At 44.6% G+C, this 22,361-nt stretch overlaps 2 protein-coding genes across 6 annotated transcripts in view; both read left to right on the top strand.

Moving 5' to 3' along the window:
* Window positions 1-7,071, top strand: part of CEP104 (centrosomal protein 104) — a 45,339-nt gene extending 38,268 nt beyond the window's left edge. For 4 of the 5 annotated variants that reach the window (XM_048825447.2, XM_075121060.1, XM_075121059.1 and 1 more), the window contains exons 22-23: window positions 711-760; window positions 2,965-7,071. In XM_048825447.2, coding sequence (XP_048681404.1) covers window positions 711-760; window positions 2,965-3,057 — 143 coding nt within the window. In that variant the 3' untranslated portion in view covers window positions 3,058-7,071. Of the gene's footprint in view, window positions 1-710 lie in introns of all 5 variants that reach the window. The other variant, XM_048825451.2, reaches the window with a different exon arrangement.
* Window positions 7,072-10,597: 3,526 nt separating this feature from the next.
* The window catches only part of LRRC47 (leucine rich repeat containing 47), an 18,992-nt gene continuing 7,228 nt past the window's right edge, over window positions 10,598-22,361 (top strand). Inside the window, exons 1-3 of the mRNA XM_048824835.2 lie at window positions 10,598-11,290; window positions 12,127-12,588; window positions 15,579-15,695. Coding sequence (XP_048680792.1) covers window positions 10,634-11,290; window positions 12,127-12,588; window positions 15,579-15,695 — 1,236 coding nt within the window. The 5' untranslated portion in view covers window positions 10,598-10,633. The remainder of the gene's footprint in view (window positions 11,291-12,126; window positions 12,589-15,578; window positions 15,696-22,361) is intronic.

The following is a 22,361-nucleotide window of genomic DNA, read 5'->3' as shown; positions in this document are numbered from 1 at the left end:
TGACTCTGTATTTCTAAATATGTTGGTATAGAATAGCTCACACAGAGGGCAGATTACCCTCTGATACTCCAGTCAATCTCAATGACTTCATCACAGATGCGCTGTTGTAATGGAGTGGAGAAGTTGCCTCATTTTTAATTTTGTCTTATTGTTCGCTCATTTTATGGAGCAGCATACCACAAAGACTCTTCTTGCTGTAGTTGCCCTCTTATATCACACGGTATGCTATAAACCCAACAGATACAGTAGTGCACAGGCAGCTGCTTAAATGCTATATTGTCAATATGCCTCAGGCCTGAGAAGGGCCAATTAGAGATGCTAATCTAATCCTAACTATGGGATGGAGTGAAATGAATAGGTAGTCTTTATCTGTCCTGTAGAGAACTAGAAATTAGGACACTGGGTTGATAAGCATCAGACAAATGCCTGTGGCAGGTAGGTAGCTGGGAACTGAACTCTGACCATGAACTCATGTCACATATGGTGGGTCTCTGAACAGAGTGATGGTATGTTCATGTCAGATGTTAATGTTTACTCCCTGGCCTGGATTCAAATGTATGATCCATCTCCTGTTACCACTCCTGTGAGTAATCCTGTCACTTCAAAGTCAATCTTATTACTTCTGTCAATGTTGTAGCTAAGGCATGTACTTGAAATGCAAGAGATATGCAGTATTTGTTTGTGATTGATAATCTTTGTTCTTTTCCCAGGAAAGGCAGCAGGATTAACCATAACCAAATCAGGTCCTACAGCAACAAAGGTTCGATCCCCCTCTGTAGGAAGCAAGATCCCTGCCCCAAAAGGGGGCCTGAATAAAAGCACTGGCAGAACATATGCAAAGCGATGACATGAGAAGTACTCGTTTCCTTTGTCTCCATAACTGAGCAAGTTTTATGTAATGCACAACATTTCCAAGATTTGTTTGCAAGTGATAGGAGCCCCACATCATCCATTTCACCTGAACTACATGCTGCTGTTTATCAACCACAAATAGTGTTTGACTGCTTCATTTACCCAATAGTTAAAGCTTATATATTGGTTCTCTCTGTGTAGTGTTGTGTATAATTATCCCAAGAATCTGCATCTCACTGTTAGTGATCTGCAGTCTTTTAGGGACAAAGCCTCTGGCCTGCTACACTCCTTTTGCACTTCCCCAGTAGCACAGAGGGAGCAGAAAGCAGCTGAACCTTCCTTGGTGAGGATTCTCTCAGCATGGGGGAGTATAGATCCGGCATAGCCAGATCCTGAGCTACCCACTGCAGCAGCAACCAATGTAGAGATCCTGGCCAAAATATAGCATGCTTCAGCTGTCCCTGGTCAGTGTATGATCCCATGGGACGAGGGCGGTAGCCAGTGTAAACAAGAGCATCCTTGATGCTAGGACAAGTAAGGAACTGGCCCCAGGGTCAGGAAGCCACAACTGTCTCTCTTTTGGCCCTTCCTCGGGGCATAGCTGAGACTCTGAGTCCAACTAAATCAGGTTTTCAGAACAAAGCTTTGAGGTATCTGTTCCTTTGAACCAAAGCTAATGTTCACTGACAAATATTCCCAAACTGTTTAGAGAATGCAATCATTGTATCATGTGACTTTATCACTTTAATGAAGTCACTATAAAATTTGTTGGTAACTGTTCTCTGTCAAAACTTGCTTGGGTGTGTGACACAGTAAAATGAATAGTGTCACTACATATCTGATTGAGGGGGGGAAGTGCTAGTTGTACCGAAATAGAACTACAATAAGACTATAGTATCATTTACCCACAGTATGGGTCGACTAGGTGTATTTCTGCACCAGTCCAGCAAATCAAAACCAATCTACAGAGAAATTACCATATTTAGGCTTTGAAACACATCACTGAATATTAGAAACACAATAGCTGTATTGCGATCACAGTAGCTTTGCTGTCATTAAGTTTGTCATCGGAGTCCCACAACCCAACTGTTCTAACATACAGCTAACAAAAATTAAAGTAGAAAGTAAGTCTTGAGCAGCTAAAAATATTCCTTTATGAGACACTTTGAAATTCTCTAGCTGGCCAATGTTCCGTAGTCACAGAATGATGTGGGTAAACAATATGCTCTTTCTAGAAAAACTTTAACTGTTCTTACATTCCTTTGGGTTGGCTGTCTTACCTCCAGATCCAAGTTTGATATGATCAGTATAATGAATATTTCAGGTAGCAGCTTGTATATTATATAATAACTATGTATACTTATAAAAATATGCCTGTCTATACAGAGTACCTGTTAGACATTTATAGCAAGGGCTTAAGCATAAATTATTCTGTCAGTTAAAGTCACATTTAAAAAAGCAGATTGTACTTCCAAAACAATTATTTCATAAATATGATTAGATGGACTCTTGTGAACAGATACACACCTGGAGCAGTGAACTTGTGAAATATCAGTTTCCCTAAAATAAAACTCTACTAGAGCTGTTTAATTCAGAAATAACATTGCAGAGTCACCAGCGCAGGCCAGGAACATATTTTGAATCCTGCAAGACCCAACCTGTAGTTTCTCTCTACCCATAAGGTGCCCAGTTTATAAGCAGGACAAGAAACTGAAAAGTTTTTGTCAACTGCCTTGTTCTCTATTATCCACCCTAACATCTTGTAAAGCAAAATATCATCCCGTTCTCTGGAGACTGTAATTCTCCATTATGCCACATACTAACATGATTTGATAGTAATTCAGCAACAACCATTGACTGTGGGTACCATCTATATGTCTACAGCAATCCCATCTGTTCAGGGGTTTCTAATCATTCTGGGAGACAGATTGTTGGCTGAGGGGAAAAATTTTGTTTTAGCAAAAGTGGATGAAATAATTTTGGTCATTTAACTTACAGAACTGCAAAAAGCTAGTCATTTCGTTCTGTATGCTTTAGCTCAAAACTGCCATGTTTCTAAACTGAGATTGTGCATAGTATTTTTTCTATAACAATGATTTATTCTTCATTTAGGACCAAATTCAACTCCCAGTGAAGTTTAGTGGAAAGATTCCGATTGACTTCAGTGAGTTTTGGATCAGCCCTTATAACAATACATGTCTGTGAGTAAAAGCTACCAGGAAGTGTAGCTTTGAAAAATGGTTTCTCTCGAAGGAGAGAAGTTACTGTTCAAAGGCTTTTACTACACTTTTCAGTGGGTTTTACGACATGCATTTGCTGTGCACAGTTAGTGCAGTACATATTCCAAAATGTTTCTCCAATAGACAATACAAGTTCCCAATAAATTAATTTTTTTTTTACAGTCACCAAAGTGCTAGAAAAGTTGCTGTTTAAATGGCCTCTTTGACAACCACATAGTCTCCATCGATGATTTCCCCACCCTATTTGCTCAGACACCGTAATGCTTTCTGAACTGCAGACAAGAGACTAGCCTATTCATCAAAATGCATGGTGAAATCCTGGCCCTGTTGAATTCGATAGAAGTCTTGCTATTGACTTCAGTGGGGCTGGACTTTCACCCGCAGTCTAACTTACTCTACAGCTATGTGTTTGTGAGCAGCTGTTTGAAGTGTTACCCGTCTATTTATTATTTAACTTGCTGCACTTCTACATCACTTTCCACCCCCAGAGCTGAATACAATTGTTGCTCCATTGCCTAGTAGTCTGTGGGGATGGCAAAAGTTTCCTTTAGATAGAATTGTTTGATTTCATAAGAGTGGGCTAATAGAAACCTGCTACCAATAAAGGCTATAGAGTGGGAGGGGGAAATGTCTGTTACAGGAGAAAATACTTCTTGATTAGAAGGGAACAGTTTGCATAACCACAGGAATTTGCAGCTTATTAAATTGTTAATAACAATACTAGTGTAAATGCATAGTAAAATGTTGAACTGTATGCCCTCCCTTATGTGTGTGGACAAGCACCTTCCTTAGGTATTAGTAGGAGCACTGACCGTATGAGAAGGAAAATGTGGTATACCTCGTAGGTTCTGTCTCTCTCTAGGAAATTTGTGATCCATAATTTGCCACCCATGTAGCTCCACTGCTGGGAGCAATAGGGGAGGCGTATAGTCTTGAGACTGATTTCTCCTCTGTAGCTCAGCCCACCAAAATGATCCTTGGAGACGCGAACAAAAGCCGTGTATACTGAGAGGAAAGACCCGGTACCTTTAGTGAAATTTGGCCTTCCCTTCTGTTTAATCATAAGTCTAGACTTTTCAAGGAGGAGTGCTGCCCAAATCCTAGTTAATGCCAAGACTCAGCTCCAAATAGAATCCCAGAGGTTGGCTGAATATTGCCTTAAAAATGGGGAAGGGTTTTAGGAACTGTAATTACTAAAAAGTAAAAATCCATTTAAAAAAAAATATATTTTAAAGCTTTAGCTCCAGTGACCTTCTCCCTTGGTTATTTTCAGTGCCCTAATTTCATAATAACAGTTTCTCTCATTAGCTTTTTAGTAAAATAAACATTCATAAATCGACATTCCACTGTGCAGTTCTGCTTTAAACAGAACACTGAGTTCTGAGGTGTAGTGTGTTAAAATTCATGTACACCCTGGAACAGCACTTAAAACACCTTTTATTCATTGTAAATTTCAGGATATTTCCTTCCAAGATAAAATTAATTGTTCTGCACCACTGTCCACAGCAGGATCCAGAAATATGGGATTATAGTAATCTGAAAGCAATATTTTTTCTTTTGCCACATTGATACGAATTTGCTGTATTTATTGTATTTTGTATATACTATATTTGTAGTGTACAGTTTTTAATAGAGCTTGTTTGTGTGCTCCGTGCATGTCTATGAATTTTATAAGCACATTGCAGCACTTGCATTTGAAATGCTGTTGTATGTAACCTTTAAACACTCCTTCACATATTTGTTAGAAATTAAACGGTCTCTCCATTTTAGAACCTGATCCTGTAGTCCATTATGCAGGCAAAAGTCCTGTTGACTTTGCTCAGAGTTTAGCCTGTGTAGTGACTGCAGGGTCAGTTGATAAGATCCCAGAGTACAGCTTACCTTTGAATGGTCCAAACCTGTAATCTTTTATACCTGGAATTCAATGGATCTACTCCTGTCTGGAAAGGTTTTCATGCGTGTAAATGTTTGCTGGATTGGGCCCTCCTGGGGTGCACTGCATTGGTAAATGTGACCCTTCTCAGAGTGTGGTGTCTTATGAATCAGATGATTAACAGTTAAAACAAAGGCATTTAGTTAAATCTTTCACATAACTGAAGCAGCAAATATGCTCGCTGTCTCTTAATTTGTGTAGGGGGCTGCCCAGAAAACAGGGCCAGGGGTAGACTTTTATAACTACGTCGTCTATAGGTTAAGCCCCAGGAATTGGAATAAAGGCCATATTCTATTCATATTCTACTGTTACTCACCATTTTGAATAGCTGATAAATTTGGGGCTGAACCTGGCATTGTTTTCAGGAATTCAGTATTGCTTCTTTCTGACATCTCCAATCCTTTCCTTGGCTCGGACTCGCTCATCTCAAAGGTGTTTGAAAGTTGTGATGCTTAGGTCACTTGTCTAAAATGTGCATCTTCCCATTTCATGTGTCAGCACCTCACAGCAGGTGTATGAACTGCTTTCCTACTATCTTAAGCTACTTTCTAATGTTTAACTAGGCTCCTCGTCTGTGCAATAACTGCACAGGTTCCTTAAGTTCTACTAGTCAGTGCTAAATGCTTTCGGATTTATACTTGCTAATACAAAGACCCAAGGCAAACTTCAGCACTTTTGAACATTATTGGGACTGGGGACATTACTTACTGGATTTGAATTCCATAAATAAAATACAGAAAGGTTCAGAGAGACGCAACAAATATGATCCAGGGTGTGGAACGGCTTCCCTACACAGAGGGACGTAAGTGCTGCTCAGCTTAGAAAAGAGGTCACTAAGGGAGGCGGGATAGAATAGAGGTCTACAAAATCATGAGTGGTGTGGAAAAAGTGAATAGAGAAGTGTTATTTACTCTTTCACACAATACAAAAATCAGGGTCACCTGATGAAATTAACAGGCAGCAGGTTTAATACAAATAAGAGGAAGTATTTCTTCACACAAAGCACAACTAGCCTGTGAAACTGATTGCCATGGAATGTTGTGATGGCCAAAAATAAACTCCGTTAAAAAAAGAACTAAATAAGTTCATGGAGAATAGATGGACCAATGGCTATTAGCCAAGATAGTCAGGAATGCAACCACATGGTTGGGCAACTCGAAATCTCTGACTGCCAGAAGCCAGGAGGGGAAGACCAGTGGATCGCTTCCCCTGAAGCTCCGGTACCGGCCACTGTCAAAGACAGGATACATGGCTAGATGGACCATTGGTCTGACCTAGTAACGCCATTCTTACATTATTTTGATAGCTTTTTTTTAAATGTTGCACATGTTATGTAAAGGAGAATGGTACTCATTTTTCTGCAGGCTAGCACCATGAAATTCTAAAATGCAAGCATCTCCTCTCTCCATGAATAAACTCAGGATTACATATTGTAAATAACGTTATTTCTCTTCTAACATTCCAGGCTTCTGGGATGAGCAGAATGGATCCAAATTTCTGTTGGCTGTATATGCCCTAGTAAACATCACAGCTGTAACTCACTCCTGGTGCTGCACTAATTCTGTTCTGTGCAGGTCTATGCACCTCAGGGCTTAAAGCACGGGCAGGTTATCACTGTTCCATCCGTACCATTGCTAGCACTAGAGGAGCCGCACCTTGCTGATGTCCTTCAGCTTTTGAGCAAAGTTAGATGAGACAGTAGCAAAAATAGCTGAGCCCTACACTACAGCTTCAACATCCGCTGTCTTCCAGCGGTTCCACCGCTGTTGAGTTACGGCTACATAGTTTGCTGGTGTCGATCATACCCAAAGGGATGTTGTGTTAACACTTTTTAAAGCTTTTAAATGTTTTTGTGTATTTGTGTGTTTTTTAATTTTCAGTGGAAACTTTGTTTACATGTAAACTTTCCCCTTCAGGGTTGTGATCCAAACACAACTTTGTGAACGTGACAAGGCAGGCCAGTTCTGTTTTCATTGTCTCCAGTGACTGATGTGGAAAAAGTAAACACAGCATAAATGGTGAAAAATAAATGCAGGTTTAAAATTCTGTTTGTCATAGTAAATATAGTAAGGTAATACCTAAAGTTTTAGTAACATAGGAACAAACTTTTTCTGATGACCTTTTAGCGAGCAGATCGAGGGACGTGATCGTTCCCCTCTATTCGACATTGGTGAGGCCTCATCTGGAGTACTGTGTCCAGTTTTGGGCCCCACACTACAAGAAGGATGTGGATAAATTGGAGAGAGTCCAGCGAAGGGCAACAAAAATGATTAGGGGTCTAGAACACGAGACTTATGAGGAGAGGCTGAGGGAGCTGGGATTGTTTAGCCTGCAGAAGAGAAGAATGAGGGGGGATTTGATAGCTGCTTTCAACTACCTGAAAGGGGGTTCCAAAGAGGATGGCTCTAGACTGTTCTCAATGGTAGCAGATGACAGAACGAGGAGTAATGGTCTCAAGTTGCAGTGCGGGAGGTTTAGATTGGATATTAGGAAAACCTTTTTCACTAAAAGGGTGGTGAAACACTGGAATGCGTTACCTAGGGAGGTGGTAGAATCTCCTTCCTTAGAGGTTTTTAAGGTCAGGCTTGACAAAGCCCTGGCTGGGATGATTTAACTGGGAATTGGTCCTGCTTCGAGCAGGGGGTTGGACTAGATGACCTTCAGGGGTCCCTTCCAACCCTGATATTCTATGAACTCCAGCTCGTGGCTCTGCACGGCCCCCTGCCACTCAAAGTGCTCCAGCCCTGACTGGACGGCAAAGAGCAGGGCAGTGCGGTCGCCCAGGCACTTCTCGGGTGTCTGAGCCACAGCAGGAAGTAACGGCGGTGGCGGAGCGTTAGCAAGGGGTGGAATCACCTATCCACCTGCCCAAGCCTGCCCGGGGCACCCGGCACCACGCAGTCCAGCGTCCTGCCCTTGGGGAAGGGTGCAGCGCCTCCGAAGAGGAGCCCAGGCTCAGGCTACTATGGGCCAGCTGGAGCCAGCCCCGGGGGGCCCAGTGCCCCCTGGACCCTGGCTCTAGTTGCCACAGCTGGTGCAGGTTGAGCAGCATGGCAGGAGACAGGAGACGCTCACATCTGCCCTCAGCACTGTGTGCAGCCAGCAGCTGCCCTCCATGCTGGGCAGCGGACCCCTGCCAGCAGTTAGGCATCAGTGTGCCCCGCCTGGGACCCTGCACTCGACACCTGCCAGGAACACCGTCAGCAGGTCTGGCTCCAGCTTACCACTTCTCTAGCCTGGAGCTAGCCCATCCCAGGAGATGGAGAGATGTGCAGAGTGCTTCTGGTGTCCTGGCCTTGGGCCAACGGCAGGGCCACTCCCCAGGGCGGGCCTGCCAGGAAAGGTCTGGCTCCCCAGGCCACCACCTGAGGCCAAAACTGCTTGGCTTGATGCCCGAGCCGCAAATATCTGCATGGCCCTGCAGGGAGCTCCAAGCCTGGGACCCTCTGTGTGGAGAGTATTAATATTCCTCGCTATAACACCCCTTTATAATATTTTCTTGCTCTAATTGAGCAACATATGGCCCTAGTCATCTTGCTTTCTGGTAGTATACTGATACATACATGGGCATAATACCCCCTCTATTGGCAGAGCAATAGATTCACTCCTAGTGTTTTTACTAGAAGTTAGAGACATACTCTGAAGACACAGATAGCATTTGATGTTGCTGGTATCCGTGTTTCTGTAACATAGTGTATATTTTTTTGAAGTTTCTTTCAGTATGACAGGAGAATGTGAACTAGTTCTTTATGATACCAAGATAGAGTATACTTAATTATCCTACTTGGTTTGTTTGGCTTTTTGAAGTGTTTGGCTTTTATAGTGTGTCTCTTAAGAAGTTTGCATAGCTCTAGTTTATAATTATTACATTTTCACTGTTTGAAGAACCCCAATTCCCTTCATAGGGGAGTCTTGTAAATGAGGTTGATTAATCATTATCTCTTAATAATAATGGAATTAAATGTTCATCTTTTAAATATATCATCGGGTATCCAGATATGCTTGGCTTGATGCCCAAGCCGCAGCTACCCTCATGGCCCTGCAGGGAGCCCCAAGCCTAGGACCCTCTGTGCGGAGAGTATTAAAATCCCTTGCCATATAACACCCCTTTATAATATTTTCTTGCTCTAATTCACGAAGTCCACAAAGTACCAAAAACCATTTTCTAAATTATTTGGGAAATTAAACGGTTCCTATTTTATTTTTAACACATTTTATTTCACATCTAAAGGTTACATGTTGTATAATTAAGGTCAAATATGTGTGTGGATTTAAAGGGACAAATTCCTTTGGAAAAAATAGTATGTGCTTATGTAATTAAAGACAGGTTTCAGAGGAACAGCCGTGTTAGTCTGTATTCGCAAAAAGAAAAGGAGTACTTGTGGCACCTTAGAGACTAACCAATTTATTTGAGCATGAGCTTTCGTGAGCTACAGCTCACTTCATCAGAGTGTGATGAAAGCTCATGCTCAAATAAATTGGTTAGTCTCTAAGGAGCCACAAGTCCTCCTTTTCTTTTTGTAATTAAAGACTGTATCATAATTCATATGCAGAAAGGAGATGAATTAAGGCTGAATAGGCATTACTGGCATTTCCTAACTTTTGAGTGATTGACTTTGCACCTTAATAGTCGTTCACCATAATTTTTTTTTTTAATTTTTCTTTGCTACCCATTTGAGAGAATAGAGGTGGGAAAAGGAGAATGATTCCCTCCCCCACGTCTCCCTGCCTAGACTGGGGTAGCGAGCGCTCTCTCTTCTTCCAGTGTCCTTCAACCACACTCATTTCATGGAAATTTAGCCCCGTTTACCTCAGTGAAAGAAGGTACTTCCCATCCTTTGAGGCGAAGAAACCGGGCCCTTCTGAGCACTGCCACCTTGTGACAAAATGGCGCAGCCGGGCACCACCCACGGCCTGAAATCTGCCCTCAGCTTTGCACGCAGGGCTAGGCCAGGTCTACACTTAAAAACCAGATCGACCTCGGGCCTGCGCCACGCGGTTAGATCAGTGTCACCCCCCGCTGGCCCCAGTGGGCCCAGCAGCCGCCCGGGCGGCCTCTGGGAGCGGCTGTGAGTTCACCACCGACGGACGCCCGCGGCCGCAGGGCCCGGGCCCGCCGTTACACGGGGTTGCCAACCCTCCGGGATTGTCCCGGGGCCGCCAGGAGTGAAAGATCGATACCTTAATTTTAAAGCTGGTGGCATGGGACGGAGCCTCCAGGGAGTCACCCCCCCGGAACTGGCGACCCTCTGTGCGGCCCCGCAGATACACCCTCAGCCGGGGCCAGAGACCCCCCCACCCTGCAAGCGGCCTCCGGGCAGGTCGGCACTGAGGGGGGAAGGCTGGTGGGACACTCTAGCCTCCCTTTGGGCTGCTCTCTATGGCAGCCAGGCCCACTGCCCTGCCTTTGAAATGGCAACGGGACCCTCTAGCCTCTCCGGCGGCCCCTCGCTCTATGGCAGTGCCGGGTGTGGCGCGGCACGCTCTCGCCCGCCCTCCGGGCCGCTCTCTACGGTCTCTATGTCTCTATGGTGAGACGCCCAAGCCCAGGCCAGCGCCGCCCCTGGAAGCAGTGCCGTGACCCGGAAGTGCGGGGTCGGCGGGCAGAATGGCGGACCCGGCCGCTTGGCCGGAGCTGGAGGCCGCGGAGCGGGAGCGGCGCCGGGAGCTGGTTCTCCCCGGCGCGGCGGTGGAGGCCCGCATCCGGGAGGGGGGCGGCCGCCTGCCCCCGCGGCTCCTGGCCCTGCCGCTGCTGCAGGCGCTGGAGCTGAGCGGCTGCGGGGCGCTGCGGGAGCTGGGCCCGGGGCTGGCGGCGGCGCTGCCGGCCCTGCACACCCTGGTGCTGCGCGGCAACGGGCTGGGCCCGGCGGGGCTGGGCGCTCCGGAGGGCCCGGGGCTGGGAGGCCCCCTGCCGGCCCTGCGGCTGCTGGACCTGTCCGGCAACGGGCTGGAGACGCTGCCCGCGGCGCTGGGGGGAGCCCTGGGCCCGGCCGGGCCCTGCGCTCCGGGGGGGGCCCCCGCCTTCCCCCAGCTGCGGAGCTTGAACCTCACCGGGAACCGGCTCCGGGAGCTGGGGCCGGGCTTGGCCCGGGACGCCCCCCAGCTCCAGACCCTGCTGCTCTCCGGGAACCGCCTGAGCGCCCTGCCCGGCGGCCTCCTGCCCCCGGGCGCCTCCAGCCTCCTCCCGCTGCTCAGCCAGCTGGAGGCAGCCGACAACGGGCTGCAGGAGCTGGGCTCTACCATCGCCAACCTGCCGGCCCTCAAGGTCAGGGGGGGAGGATGAGGAGAAGGGGCTGGGCAAAGAGACTGGCTACCCCTTGGGGGTGTGAGGTTGGGCCCCCCATACGGTGGGCGGAGAAGGGGTTGAGGGGCTGGGACCCCACAGGACATTGCAGGTAGTTTCCTGTGGGTTGGAATGGGGGTGATGGTGGAGCCCTGTGGGAAGGGAGGGATGCTGTTTTGCCAACCCCAGTGTACAAATAGCATAAGTTAGGCACTTTAAAAAAAGTGATTGTAACAGACAACCCATTTGGGCTTCATTTTATTTGCTTTCTAGTTTCTGAGCCTTTAGGTTTCATTTGGTTCAGGTTATCGAGCTTTTTTCCACAACCAAGAGGTCTAGAAACTTTTTTAATGGAAGATGAGATTCTCACTTAATTGATCCTGGATACTGGGGCTTTAAGAAAGTCACAAATATGGCATGACTTGAGAGTTGTCAGCATGGGTGGTGATTAGACCTTCATGGGAAAAGGTTGATATGTTGGATTCGGCTACATTACCAGTTCTAAAAGTAATGGGTGTTGTATAGAGGAACTGGCAGAGTTCATGAACTATGTAACGGTGCATTGATAGAATGGCATATCCTGGCTCTAGTGTTAGCTAAAACAAATTACCTTTTCTTTTTTGGGGGGAAAAAAACTGATTTAAATTTCAAGCATTTTCAACCTGGTGTTATGGAATCTCTTCATGTAGATATTTTATGCCATACCTTACCTTGTGGCATCTAGCTGCCTTCTGAGCAAACAGCATGCCAAGGGTGAGTGAGGCTCAAGCTTTTTAGATGCAGCCAGTCTAACTTTGTAAATGCTTTTCCTCCCTCAGATCCTGGATGTTTCCAATAATGAGTTATCAGAAATCCCTGTTGAGCTTGCTGACTGCCCTAAATTAAAGGAGGTTAACTTCAGAGGGAACAAACTGAAAGACAAGCGGCTGGAGAAAATGGTCAATAGCTGCCAGACAAAATCCATCCTGGAGTACTTGCGGGTTGGAGGCCGAGGAGGTGGCAAAGGAAAAGGGAAGCCAGACAACTTTGATAAAGAGGAAAGTAAAAAAAAAAAGAGGGATAAACGCCAGAAAAAGGATAGTGGAGATGGGGAACAAGACAAGCTGGAAGAGGTGAATAAACTGATGATCAAGATTCTGCACATTGCAGAAAATCCAGCTCCAGTGGTAGTTAAAGTTAGTCCAAATATAAAAGAAGTTCGGCCATACATTGTTGGCTGTGTGGTGAAGGGAATGAATTTGAAGCAAGGAAATGCCTTGAAGAGATTTCTTTCTGCACAGGTAATTATTGAAGGATTAGGCTAGAACTTTTGTGAATGCGTTTTCAGTGATATCATTTTACTCCCATTCCAAATGAACAGAGTTAGGAACAGTCTGTTCCTGGGTATAGACTCTATTAAAGAGAAAACAGAGTGACTAAAGAAGCTATTGCACATAGGCATAAACCTCGAGGACAGCTTCTCTGTAAGAACATAAGTTTAGTTTTTTGAGGGGGGGAGAGAGAGAGAGAGAGCTTTTCCCAACCAAGGAAGTAACTGATCAGTTGTTATGATGAACATTGATGTTTTTAAATTCTGGGTGACTTTAGATTGCAATATAACAGTACAAAACAACTTGCATCTATTCCTTTATGTACAGTTTGCTTTCCTATCAGATTTCTGCCCCAGTTTGCACTAAATTGCGTGATCTACTGCAAATTTCAAAGCTTTCTTTATTAAAAAGGTGTTGGAAGCTGAAATACTATTGTGGAGGGTGCCACATAAGCGCACAGATTTCCTCTACCAGTTTAAAAGATCCTTGTAGCTTTGCCATATACATTATGTTCCGGGAATGAAGGATAACTGTGAATCCATGTTAAAATTAGACTCGGCAAAGATTGTTTCTATCTGTGATAGTCAGACCTCAGTGGCTCAGGAGCCAAATCAATGATCAACATTGCCCAAAAGAGTCACAGTAGTGTGAATTCATTGTTTCATTCACTATAGTACTATATAGTCATATTTCAATAGTATGACAGGAAATATTTAGTTTATATATTGGTGTGAGAATATCTAATATATAGATTATATTATTATTTTATCAACTACAATTGGTTGTTAACATAATGCAAGCATCCTTATTGGTTAATAACTTAGACTGATTAATAATTAAATCCCTCAGTGTTTTAATATGTGCTGCAAATAACCACAGAATACACACTAAAGAGCCACTTGCAGCTTATGAGCTTCAGTCTGAGTATCACTGAGTTAGATTATAATGTTTTTTTTCTCTGGTGCTGGACTGGTAGTTTCCTACAACTGTTCTTCAGTGCTTTGTCCAGTCTAGTTTTAAATGCCATATGTGGCTTTAAAACTGTATTAAGCCATACTAATGGCACATGTTTGTACTCTAGTTTTCAGACTTGAAGGTGGTATGTTTGAAAAAATTTCCTAACTGGTACATTAGTCACCTTGTCCACTAGAGGGCAAATGATTGCTTTTCTCAAATGTGCAGGTCCTTGTGCATCTGTAGTTTTTTCTACCTTAGTTGACTTGGGCTGTGCTACACATTTCCTAATGGAAAACGGAGAATTAGTGGGATAGATCACCCAAAAAGCACAACTTTGGTCCCATACGGTAATTGATGCTTACAAATGCACAATCTTTCAAAATATTATGCATAACAATTGCATTTGAAGTTGCAGGCTGCAGTGGAGTGTTTTCCCCAAAACACCTTGTTGAGATTGGATCAGTTTCTTTTCACGGGTTTGCTAGCTTTGCCATATATGTGGTAATAAGCACCTTTGAATACTCAGTTTCTTTACTTGTATAGTAAATAAGTATGGGATTTAGGGGTGGGGAGGAGAGAGTGGAGGATGGGGAAGATTATTCTGGAAGAAAAACAAGTGGTGCGGTGCAAAATTTGACCTATCTTAGCATTGTAAGCTGGAGGGAAGTTCCTCTTGCTTCTGTGTGTAATTGATATGCTAAATGTCTAAATAGAAGCATTTTATCTGCTCCCTAATTGTGTTTTGTTTTTAAGTCTCCATTTTTATGGAACCAGCAAAACAGTCTGAACTCCTCTCTTCTGTTTCTGCATTATAATTAGGCTTGGCAGAAATTTGTTTTTTCTCTAATTTCAACAGTGTGTTTGGTGTTTTTTTAAGGGTAAAAAAAAAAATACAAAAAACCCCACCCATAACAGCATGTCTGAGTTCACCCAGGCTCACATATGGGGATAAAAATAGCAGTGTAAATGTTCTTCCTCAGGCTGGAGCCCTGTCTTTGAGATCCACCCCACTCACCAAGTGTCAAAGCCCAGGCTCCAACCCAAACCGAATGTCTACACTGCTATTTATAGTCCTATAGAATGAGCCCAAGTCATTGACATGGGCTTTGAGGCTTGCTGCTGCGAGGCTTTTTTGCAGTATAAATGTATCCTTAATTTTTACAGTTGCTGGAAATTAAGCAGGGGTTAGATTTGGGGTTAGGGCAGCACTGACAGTAGGGGAATACAGGGGACTCCCTGTATGGTCGAAGGGACCAAGGGTACAAGGTGCTGGGAAGGCTGTGGGCCTGGCCTGGTAGAGCAGAGTCCCTGACCCCAGGTTGCTGCTGAACAGTTCCTGCACAGGGATGGCTTCTACATGCCTGGCTGGTGAGTGGGTGGGGCTGTGACGGCAGAGCTGCAGAGGGCTCTCTGGGCTGGTGACATTGAATCCCTGCAGGCAAAAGGGGTAAGGAATGTTCTTGTCCTGGTATGGCAGAATAGAGATCCCCAGCACTCCCAGTTGGTGAGAGCAGGGCCTGGCAGAGGGCTGCAGAGGGCTCCCTGCACTGCCACATGGATGGTGACACCCAGTCCTTGTAGGTGCAAGGCAGGGAGGCTGCGCTCCCGTTGACTGTTAGTGTTTTTTTTTTTCCCGTCAATTTCAGTATGTCAGTTGAAATAGTTTACCAACATCTATCCATTTCAATCCAATGCTACAGAGCGTAATTATAATCAGCAAATTAACAAGCATTCCTTCCAGTGCCATGTGGACAGTGGTGAATTACTCTTTTGTGAACAAGTAAAGAGAACTATTGCTTTCAGCCTGATCCAACAGAGGGGGAAGCAAAGGCTTGTCAAATGGAAAAAGACAAAATTGATGGAGGGGGGGCAAAAATGTTTTGACGCTAAGGGACTAGTTTAATAAGACAACTTAGAGTAAGGTTGAATTTGGTAATGGTATAGGAATGCTGAAGGACATTGACTGGTAACTTCATATTTCTGTGTCCTGCACATTTTGTTAGATCAAACTTCATGACGACATCTGTGAGAAACGAACAGCAGCAACCATTGCCACACATGACCTGCAGCTGATCAAAGGGCCCCTGCTGTATGATGCTCAGCCACCTAATGAATTAAAGGTAGGATAAATAACCTTTCTCCTGTTGCTTTATCAAATTTTGGAGTGGTACAGAAATGGGAAGATGCTATTTTGCACGCTAAAGAAATAAGAAAATTTAACTGGAACCAGGAGGTTAAGTTCAGAAAGTGTGCCAACCCCTATCTAAATCAGGCTCAGAAAACTCCTCACTGTTCAAATATCCTTCAGAATGTGAACGTTTATCAAAGTATCTGATTTACTAATAGTTACAGAACCCCTAGTACTAGTTGAATACCTTAAAAATTCAAACAGGTAAAGCAGTCCAAAATGTTTTTTCTCCATAAAGAGCATTTTGATCTTGCATGTTACGCACTTTGCTTAGGATGACAGAGGTCTTGGTGTTTCCCTGTTAACAGTTTCACTGCTGGTCCTCTCATTTGTGTTGAGCTGTTGCTAAGTTAATGTTCAGTGGAAGTCCATAAAATGTTAGGATATACTTGGAGTGTTGTGCAGCATAGCAGGTGTTCATTCACGTGAATGTACCGGGAGTGATGGGCAGCAATCTATAAGCTGATCAGCTGAACCAAATTCAGGCTCTGTTCACCAATTCTTTCTCTCTGGCAGTTTTATTGCCACACTCCCAGATAATGTAATCATTTACAACCCATTAGTATAACAACCTCTTAAGCTAAACTTGATATGAAACTTAAACCCACGTTACAAAATGTTACTTTAACATGCTGATCAGGAAACCCTGATTTGCCATTGTAAGAGGAAGTCCGTGAACTCACTAACTTAATTGTTCTAATTAAACAGGGAAGTCTGAATAGTGTGGATTTTGAGAGCGACTCTGTATTGTTCATTTCTTCATTCTGCACACAGTCTAATCAGCAAGGCTATGTACTTCATTTCCAGGTCTGCAGTTTATCCAGGGATTGCCCAAGAATGGCTTCTGCTGTGTACTGTAGTTATCCTCATTCAGTGTATGATAATAGCAAGATGATTATGCCAGTCTTTGTGATGGTTAATGGGCTTGTTGCTTTCAGATTAATTAGATGTCATCTGTGCCAGTCTTTTCAAAGGCAGCTTTTACCACTGAGGGTAATTCATGTTCAAAAGAAATTAGGTTTCAGGGCTGAATAAATCTGGCAAAATAAATTTTTCTACAGTAACAAATAGTAGAAAACCATTTTATGTTCGAGGTCCTACACTTGAAAAGCACTCAGAATATCGTGTATTTTGTTACATGGGCTAAAAGTAATGTTTCTTCTCCAAGATGGTATGGTGTCCAGTTAGTGAATCTGCAAGCTCTCTCCAGAGTTTGGATGTAAAACTAAGCTCTGGGTGCTCCTGCAGTAATTCATTTGTAATGAGCCATTTCAAACAGTAACACTGCATGCTTAGAGTAGAAGTCAGTCTGGTCCACATCAATTTGTGTTCCAACAGAGATGTGTACTCGAGTGTTCCGGTTCATTTGCAGTGCTAAAAACTAGATTGTCCGTCTCTCCAGTTCTTGGTTCCTTCTTATTAATCATGGGCAAGCTAGCCTCCTGACAGGAAATTCAGGTGAACATTGGAAAGAAGGTTATGTAAAACATAACTCAATATTAAACTTGGATATTCTATCAGAAATAGCTGCACTCTTTGAACACACAATTCTGTCAGTGTTTGTGCATCTCTTGTTGTTGCTAGTAGGCAATGTGTTGTCATGAAGAGAAGAGTAGGTCTCTTAACTCATCACATCCGCACAGTGGGAGCCAGAAGAAATTTTCAGTGGCACTAAAGCTTTTTCAATTCTAGATGCTGTGATTGCAAACCAGGCAGGAGTGCTTAAGGTTCAGGAGATATAGAGTCCTGAAGCATGGTCCATGACCTCACTTTGGTTGGCTAGATCTCTTTGGCCTTGTCTACAGTACGAAATTAGGTCGAATTTATAGAAGTCGGTTTTGTAGAAAGCATTTTTATACAGTCGATTGTGTGTGTTCCCACACAATGCTCTAAGTGCATGTAGTCGGCGGAGTGTGTCCACAGTACCAAGGCAACCATAGACTTCCGGAGCGTTGCACTGTGGGTGGCTATCCCACAGTTCCTGCAGTCTCCACCACCCATTTGAATTCTGGGTAGAAATCCCAGTGCCTGATGGGGCTAAAACGTTGTCGTGGGTGGTTCTGGGTGCATATCGTCAGGCCCCCGTTCCCTCCCTCCCTCCGTGAAAGCAAGGGCAGACAGTCTTTTTGCACCTTTTTTCTTGAGTTACCTGTGCAGACGCCGTTCCACGGCAAGCATGGAGCCCGCTCAGCTCACTGTCACCGTACATCTCCTGGGTGCTGGCAGACGCGGTACTGCATTGCTACACAGCAGCAGTTCGTTGCCTTTTGGCAGCAGACAGTGCAGTATGACTGGTAGCCGTCGTTGACGTAGTCCAGGGTGCTCTTTTAACCGACCTCGATGAGGTCAGGGCACTTGGGCAAACATGGGAGTGACTCAGCCAGGTCATTTCCCTTTTAAGTTTCGTCTCATGGTGATTCAGTCCTACTGGCAGTGCACTGTCTTTTTTTAACCTGCAGCCAGCAGAAGACGATGGCCAGCCGTCATACTGCACAGTCTGCTGCCAGCAAGATGTATAAAGACAGATGAAGTGGATCAAAACAAGAAATAGACCAGATTTGTTTTGTACTCATTTTCTCCTCCCTCCCTCCGTGAAATCAACCGCCTGCTAAACCCAGTTTTGAGTTCTGTCCTTGAGGGGGCCATTTTGTTTCTCGCAAAGCCACCCCCTTTGTTGATTTTAATTCCCTGTAAGCCAATCCTGTAAGCCATGTTGTCCATCTCCCCTCCCTCCGCCAGAGCAACGGCAAACAATCGTTTCGCGCCCTTTTCCCTCGATTGCCTGAGCAGGAGCAGACGCCATAGCATAGCAAGCATGGAGCCCGTTCAGCTCACCCCAGCAGTTATGACCATTGCAAACACCTTGCACATTATCGTGCAGTGTATGCAGAACCAGCACCTGAAAAACCAGGCGAGGAGGCGATGGCAATGCGGTGATGAGGCCCTGAACACACTTTTCTCTAAAACCACGTTACCCCACAATTTGGAGATCATGGTGTTTAATGGGGCAGGCTCATGCCATGGAATGCCAATTCTGGGCCCGGGAAACAAGCACAGAGTGGTGGGACCACAGAGCGTTGCAGGTCTGAGATGATTCCCAGTGGCTCCGAAACTTTTGCATGCGTAACGGCACTTTCATGGAACTTTGTGACTTGCTTTCCCCTGCCCTGAAGCGCAAGAATACCAAGATGAGAGCAGCCCTCACAGTTCACAAGCGAGTGGCAATAGCCCTGTGGAAGCTTGCAACGCCAGACAGCTACCAGTCGGTCGGGAATCAATTTGGAGTGGGCAAATCTACTGTGGGGGTTGCTGTGATGCAAGTAGCCAACGCAATCAGTGATCTGTTGATGTCAAGGGTAGTTACCCTGTGAAATGTGCAGGTCCTAGTGGATGGCTTTGCTGCAATGGGATTCCCTAACTGTGGTGGGGCTATAGACGGAACGCATATCCCTATCTTGGGTCCGGACCACCAGGGCAGCCAGTACATAGGCCGTAAGGGGTACTTTTCAATGGTTCTCCAAGCACTGATGGATCACAAGGGACGTTTCATCAACATCAACATGGGATGGCTGGGAAAGGAAGATCCCTGCTAGCCAAAAGCGAACAGCTCAGCGCCAAAGGCCCCCCCCCTCCCACTGCGTGGCTAACTGGAGGGAGGATTTCTTTTTAGCCACAGACAAACAGCCCAGTAGGAACAGGCACCTCTGAATGTCCCCTTAATCAAACTCCCCCATTTCAACCAGGTTAGCATGAACGATATCACTCTCTCCTGAGGATAACACAGAGATAAAGAACGGATGTTGCTTGAATGCCAGCAAACACCTGGACCATACGCTGCCAGGCTTTGTCATGCAATGATACCAGATTACTTGCTACTAGCATGGCATGGTAAAGTGTCCTACCATGGAGGATGGAATAAGGCTGCTCTCCCCAGAAACCTTCTGCAAAGGCTTTTAGAGTACCTCCAGGAGAACTTCATGGAGATGTCCCCGGAAGATTTCCGCTCCATCCCCAGACACGTTAACAGACTTTTCCAGTAGCAGTACTGGCCACGAATGCATCCCAAGTCCTCATGGCTACTTAATCATTAAAAAAAGCTTGCTTTTATAACCTGTATTGTATTTTAAAAGGTACACTCACCAGAGGTCCCTTCTCCAGCTTCATTGGGTTGGGAGGGTATTTCAGTCAGGGTGATAAAAAGATCCTGGCTGTCAGGGAAAATGGTGTGCTGTGTGCTCTCCTCAAGCTCGTCATCCTTCTCATCTTCCCCATCTGCAAAATCCTCAGCCATGGCGGAGAGTATCCCATCCTCGGAGTCCATGGACAGGGGTGGGGTAGTGGTGGTGGCCCCCCCTAGAATTGCATGCAGCTCAGCATAGAAGTGGCGTGTCTGGGGCTCTGTTCCGGAGCGTCTGTTTGATTCTTTGGTTTTCTGGTACGCTTGTCTGAGCTCCTTAAGTTTCACGCGGCACTGTGTTGCGTCCCTGATGTAGCCTCTGTCCCTCATGGCCTCTGAGATTTTTTGAAATGTTTTGGCATTTCGTCTTTTGGAACGTAGTTCTGATAGCACGGATTCCTCTCCCCATACAGCGACCAGATCCAGTACCTCCTGTTCAGTCCATGCTGCAGCTCTTCTTTGATTCTGGGACTGCATGGTCACCTGTGCTGATGAGCTCACCTGGCCAAACAGGAAATGAGATTCAAAAGTTCCTGGGGCTTTTCCTGTACACCTGGCCAGTACATCTGAGTTGAGAGTGCTGTCCAGAGCGGTCACAATGGCGCACTGTGGGATAGCTCCCAGAGGCCAATACCTTCAAATTGCGTCCACACTAACCCTAATTCGAAACGGCGATGTCGATTTCAGCGCTAATCCCCTCCTTGGGGAGGAGTACAAAAATCGGTTTTAAGAGCCCTTTATGTCGAAAAAATGGCTTCGTTGTGTAGATGGGTGCAGGGTTAATTCGGATTTAATGCTGCTAAATCTGACATAAACTCGTAGTGTAGACCAGGCCTTAGATGCAGACTGCCTTCGTTTTCATCACTAATAATGCAATCAAGGCATTTCTGTTCATTTCTCAAGCTCTATAGGAGTGCAGGCAAATGTTAGTAGTTAATGCATTTTGTCTAAAGCATTTAATCATATACTGATGAGGTTCAGTCCTCCAACAGTTGCCCTCTTATGGACTGAGGCCATACGAAGCTAGAAATTACTTGGAACAAGCCCAGTACTTGTCTCTTGCTACAAAGGAACTGACAGGCTGTAGTAAACTTACCTACCTGTTGCCCAAGGCAAAAACACTTTTAACTGTACTTCCTGATGAAATGTTACTAATCTTTGGTTCTTTGTTTACTTTTAATATTCCAGATGGCAAAGCATCTCTGATTTAAACCATGCAGCCCACAAAGTAATCCCTGATCAAACAAGGCTTTCTGAGAACCCACTCCACAGGATATATTTAACTCCTAGCAAACACTACCAGCCAGCAGTAGAATCCAGGAGCCAAGTCTTTCATATATAATTGAAATTAGAAAAAATGTTGCAGGTGTGGACTTTGGCCAAGGGATCACAAATAAATCCTGAACTTCATGTTCACCACCTGATGTTGAAAAATTGCCTCTCTTGTGGCCTTAATTGCAGGTGCAAATACTAGAATGTGGACATCTGACTACCTGACTCTGCTTGCTTGCTAGTTAGACAGACATGTTTACTACAAGTTATTGTGCGTGAATAGTCACAAAATACAGTAGGCTAATGCACACTTCTTTCACTTCTGGAGACTTTGGTCCAATTATTTCCTTGGATCACAGGTGAAAGATTTTGTTGGATCTTCAAATTCAGTTGTCCACAGCATCATGATTCTAAAGGGACCAGAATCCAAATTGTGGGGTAGTTCTTCACAGTATGAGACAATGCTATATTTTTTCTGCAGTTACCACGAATTGCTGACCAAGCTATGGGAATAGCTTTTGAGATGCACCTAAAAAAGTGTCCTCCTAATTCCATTAATACAATAGGAGAGCAGTTGACTGGCTTTTTTTTATTTTTTTTAAAGGTGGTGGGGGGAGGCAGAGTGGTGAAGCGGGGGTTATTTGCTCATTAGAAATAAACCATAGTGTGTGTGCTCCAGTTTGACACAGCTGTGCTCCATACCCTCTCCTCCCAGCTGTTCAGGAGTATTTCCAGGATGGAGTGATTAAAATAAAGGCATCTAAATCATTGTCATAATTTAAATTACTTGATCTAAAACAAATACAAATAACTGTTTTAAATCACGTTGAGGCTTTGTAAAATGAATTTTAGATTTTGTCCATTGCAATTTTAGATTGAAAAACAGTTGTGCTGGATTATAAATGAGGATGGTTCAGTATCTTCTTTCAGTTTTATGTAACTGCTATAGGCAAAATAAAACATTGAGAACTAAGGTCTTGATCCTGCAAACACTCAAGTGCGTACGTAACTTCACTCACTAATAGTCCCATTGATTTCCGTGTGCTTAAAATCAAGTGTTTGCAGAATCTGGGGCTAAAATTGTATTGTTAAATATTTTTCTCTGAGTAGAATAATCATCTTTGTCATTTTAAACGGCTTGCTTCAGTG

Source organism: Caretta caretta, chromosome 18 (assembly GCF_965140235.1).
Source record: "Caretta caretta isolate rCarCar2 chromosome 18, rCarCar1.hap1, whole genome shotgun sequence".
In the NCBI taxonomy this organism is placed as follows: Eukaryota; Metazoa; Chordata; order Testudines; family Cheloniidae; genus Caretta; species Caretta caretta.
Note: the sequence above shows the minus strand (reverse complement) of the source record. Positions and strands in the feature narration are given on the sequence as shown.